The sequence below is a fragment of the Octopus bimaculoides genome, chromosome 21 (assembly GCF_001194135.2).
Source record: "Octopus bimaculoides isolate UCB-OBI-ISO-001 chromosome 21, ASM119413v2, whole genome shotgun sequence".
NCBI classification, from domain to species: domain Eukaryota; kingdom Metazoa; phylum Mollusca; class Cephalopoda; order Octopoda; family Octopodidae; genus Octopus; species Octopus bimaculoides.
Window position 1 is genome coordinate 33,160,450 of NC_069001.1, and position 5,070 is coordinate 33,165,519.

The 5,070-nt window shown below is 36.5% G+C and overlaps 1 protein-coding gene across 1 annotated transcript in view; it reads right to left on the minus strand.

The window, feature by feature from the left end:
• Positions 1-5,070, minus strand: part of LOC106868096 (phospholipase D1) — a 146,838-nt gene that overhangs the window by 17,659 nt on the left and 124,109 nt on the right. The window contains exons 14-16 of the mRNA XM_014913212.2: positions 4,268-4,514; positions 2,232-2,761; positions 423-484 (exon numbers count right to left, since the gene is read on the minus strand). Coding sequence (XP_014768698.1) covers positions 423-484; positions 2,232-2,761; positions 4,268-4,514 — 839 coding nt within the window. The remainder of the gene's footprint in view (positions 1-422; positions 485-2,231; positions 2,762-4,267; positions 4,515-5,070) is intronic.

The following is a 5,070-nucleotide window of genomic DNA, read 5'->3' on the forward strand; positions in this document are numbered from 1 at the left end:
TGTGTATGTAAAGACTGTTTTTTAACCCAATTCAATCCTGATCCAGCAGATTTACATATTTGACCCGTCTTCCACTTCTATTAACTATCTAATTAGACTCCCTTCTGTTTACTGTTATTTAGCCCCAGATCAGCCCCGATACAGCAGATAAATAATCAAAAACATTCCACAAATGACCATCATTTCATGTATTTTAATATGCATTATTCAATGAAATCTTAGCTATATTTTTTTTTTCTTTAAGACAAGCAGGAAATTTAGCTGCTCTTTCTAGCAGGCTGAGTGATCACATCCAAGCTTTATTGTTAGTTTTGTAATGGAATATGTAAACTAAGAAGCAGATAATAAAAGAGTAAAGCAATAAGTTCACAGAGACACTCCTCACATCTGTCACGAAATGTAAAGTGAAAGAGTAAGCATACCTCTCTTTAGTTTCTGTTGATTCTTGTTTCGCAGGCAGCCGATCTGATATGTAGCTTGGCATCTGATATGCAGATCAAGAAATAAAATCGATTGTTTGCAAGAAACAGTGGCATAAAAAAATGTGGATTTTATGATTGGTTTAAGTTTTAGAGTTGCATTAAGGGTATTGTTAAGATTGATAGAATGATATCGGGGAAAATGTCTTTACTGTTAGATGTGGACTCCATGTGTTTATGGCAGATATAGCCAATGGTGAGACTAGGAAAGAATGAGATGGTGGTGGTGGTGGTGGTGATGGTGGTGGTGGTTATTGTTTGAGGTGGACAGTAGTAACATGTGGCCAACTGGTATCAACAACAAGTATAATGGGGTTCATGAAGACAACATGATGATGATGATGATGATAATAACAATGGCAATGATAATTATGATGAGAATGATGATGATGATTATAAAAATGACAATAATAATGTTGATGATGATATTAATATTGATGATGATAATGGTGATAACAACAATGATGTTGATGATTAGTATTTCCAGAGTAACAACGACTGGTAATTAGCAGCCTCGTTAGATGATAATGATGAAGATGATATTCATTGAAGAGAAACAAAAGCATAAAAAAACACAACAAAATATTAACAGCTCCACCTTTAATTATACTAATTAACATCGAAAAACACTTTAATGACAAATACAAATCATAAAAATAATACTAACGAGCTTATTGCACACAGTGAACAGATGTACTAGAACCCATCAGAGAAAGTAGTCAAAAGCTAAATCATGTTTGATTTGAGCTGATAACGTCCATTGTTAACAACAACAACAACAGGTAACACGTGTGTGTGTGTATGTGTGTCTGTGTGTGTGTGCATGTAGCTGGCAGAATTGTTAGTATGCAGGACAAAATGCTTAGCAGCAATTAAAGTCCATCTTTACATTCTGAGTTCAAATTCCAATGAGGTTGACTTTGCCTTTCATCCTTTCGGGGTCAATGGAATAAGTATCAGTTGAGCCCTAGGGTCGATGTAATCGACTTAGCCCCTTTCCCCGAAATTTCAGGCCTTGTGCCGATAGTAGAAAGAAATATATAATTCAACTCTCACCAAGATTTACTCAAACCAATGAAGGAATCACTGAATGATTGCTCAACCTGCAAGAAATCATAGCCAAATCTTCCTCAAATTACACCTTGTCTTAAAATAAGGAATGACACATTAGATAATGAAGTTCTACATATAGCATATTTGGATAATGATTGGGGTGGTCATGGTTAGAAACACTATTATTGATCACAGTTCTGTTAGGTTTGTAATGGAATTAAAAAGACCAGAAGTCAATGATAATTATCCACAAAAGTCAAAGAGATGTGGCTGTGTGGTGAGAAGTTTGCTTCCCAAGCACATGGTATTGGGTTCGGTCCTACTGCATGGTACCTTGAGCAAATGTCTTCAGCTACAGTCTCATGCCAACCAAAGCCTTCTTTGTGGATTTGGTCGACAGAAATTGGAGAAGTCTGTTATATGTATGCGTGAGTGCACATGCATGTGTGCGTGCATGTTTGTGTGTGTGAGTGTGTGTGTGATGCCTTTGTGTTTGTCCCCTTCACCATTTGACAGTCAGTGTGTATTTGTTTACAACCCATAACTGAGTGGTTTGACAAAGAGACTGACAGAATAAGTACCAGGTTTTAAAATAAATAAATACTGGGGTTACTTTGTTCAACTAAACCCATCAAAGTAGTGCTCCAGCTTGGTCACAGCCTAGTGACTGAAGAAAGTAAAAAACTAAAAAATACTTACAAATCGTCTTTTTGATTTTGGTGTTGACGGTTTCATATTTGACGACATCTCGTCCAAACCAGGAATGTTTTTCACTGTCACATTGACATTCTCTACTGTAATTAGCTTGACCACATTTCTGTATCGTCGCCATCGTCGACGTGCATTCAATGACTTGTCAACTTGTGTACTGCCTGAGAAATTGGTGAGTCCGATAGATTCATAATTCCCACCTTGGGATTCAGAATCTCTTGCAGATGAGATCAGTTGTGTTTTCTCTAAACAGTTGTATCGTTCCAGAATGTTCTCATATAAATCTTTGCTTGGATAATCCATCAGAGAGACATGTCTCATGTATTTGCGAGCATCTCCTCCCTTATCGACAGTGTCGTTTAGAAAATTTGTTTTCATCGATACACTGCGACCGAGTACTATCTTTGGATCGTGGTTGGAGATGGTCTTGTTCAGTGACGAGTCTTTCCATAAATGGTCATGTTTGTGGGCTCCTCTCATTGCACCCTTCTTGGCATCTCCAGAACCATGTATTTCCACTGAAAAACAAAATGCATGTGTATATGCATAGGTTAGTAAGAGTGTGTAGTGAAAATGTATGTAGGCGGTGCTCCAGCATGGCCACAATGAATAAAAGAAACAAAAGAATAAAAGCATGAGCATGTGAGAGAGGAGGTGGAAGAGGAGAGAATGTGTGTGCATACATGTAGATATGTATCAGTGAGTGTATGTGTGTATATAAATATATATGTGCATTAGTCCACATTCTCTTCCATATTGGCTAACTCTGATGAGTGTAAGGTTATATAATTGGATTGTTACCTCACACTCCATTGTATTTTTAGTGCAAAACCGATTGGGAAGATCAGCTGTGATGGATACATGATACTGCACATTTTGGATAATACACACACACACACACACATAGGAAGGGCGTCTAGCTGTAGAAATGATGCCAAAACAGACAATGGAGCTTGATGCAGTCCTCTGGCTTACTTGGTCTTGTCAAACCATTCAACCCATGCCAGTATGGAAGACTGATGATGATAAATATATAAGCATCTTTTAATGTCCCACGTTCCATGCTGGCTATCATTGGACTACATACATATAAACACATATTGTTTATATCATAAGAGTTTTGAAACTTTGACAGAAATGAAATAATTTTTTTTTTCCCATTGGAACTTGATACAGATAAAGCCATAAAAAATTGCACATAAATATTGGATTAAAACAAAAAAACTCTCTGGATAGGAAAAGCTGAAGGCTGTCCAGGGGCTTGGACCCATATCGTCTCCAAACATGTCATAGGCAGACTTCACTTTTTTCTATCCAAAGGGTTTTTTTAACTCAATACTTACAAGCTATTATCTGTAGCTTTATCTGCTTTGAGTTCAACCATTAAAAACAAATAACACACACACACACACAAACACACACACACATATATATATATATATCTATATATATATATATATATATATAAATGTACGTGTGTGTGTGTGTGTGTGTGTGCCTTTATATATACTTATATATAAAAATAATCAACCATTAATTCAAATATCATTATTCAATACATTTAATCAAAGTACTCGGAGTGGTTGGCATTAGGAAGTGCATCCAGCTGTAGAAACTCTGCCAAATCAGATTGGAGCCTGGTGTAGCCATCTGGTTCACCAGCCCTCAGTCAAATCGTCGAACCCATGCTAGCATGGAAAGCGGACGTTAAATGATGATGATGATGATGATGAAGAAAAAGGTTAGCAGTGACTTTGGAGTTTTGTGTGTCATTGACTCACAGATGTATATAGCAAATATATTTATTTGCATAATATTTACTTTAAAGTTTTATTGACACATACGGCCACTCACTCAAGACTGAGTGGGGTTATGTGAGTGAATACAAGAGTGAGAGTATATGCATGAGTAAGTAAGCATGGGAGAGTGTGGAGTGTGTAAGTGAATGTATGAGTTTATTATAAAGACAGTCCACAAGTGAAAATATTTGCTGATGCCATTGAAAAGGAGACCAAAATATTTACCTGATTTCTTGTTTTTTACTGTTGTCACAGCTGAACAGGTACCAACGTCATTAATAGGCAAAGGTGTTATTTCGGAAGGTTCGTGATCAGCACTATCAACAGTATCTTCACCATAACCGGGTTGCAGCTTGGCTATCACAGTCACAGAGTCTTCCTCTTTCCTGCTGCTGCTGCTGACAGTGGCTTCATTTTCCAAAGAATTTGTCCACAAGGAAGTCGATGATGTATTTTCCTGTGAAGAATTTTCCTGCAAGAAACAGAGAACCAAAACGATAACATCATATCTAAAAAAAAATATTTCCATGAATTAAAGAAATAATTCCTCATGTTTTACTTCATGTTCATGTTTGGTTTGCAAGATTCTTGATGTGAATTTGTGTGTTGAAACAAATTTTGCGTTTTGGGAGGGTCATTACACCAGTAATAATAAACACATGCACTGGTTCAATATCACTTCTTCATTGCCAGTCAATTGGTTAAATATCTAACCAATTAATTGATTGTTTGTTTAATGTGCTAATTAAACAATGTATCAATTGTTTGTTAAACTTGACAACTTGAGCAACTGTCTTTGATGACCCATATTGTCGTTCAATGCTCGAAATGAGGAGTAGTTAGACAGCCGACAAGAGATGAAGGGTCGTTCTTTGTGTTACTTGTTCTGTTTTCCATTTGTTTCTCTTGTTGTTTGCATATTGAACTCATTTGTTTCTGTATTTCATGTTGTTTATTGTTGGTGATTGCCCTGTAGCCATATATGCATGTGTATATATGTGTGTGTGTGTGTGTGTGTATATGTATAT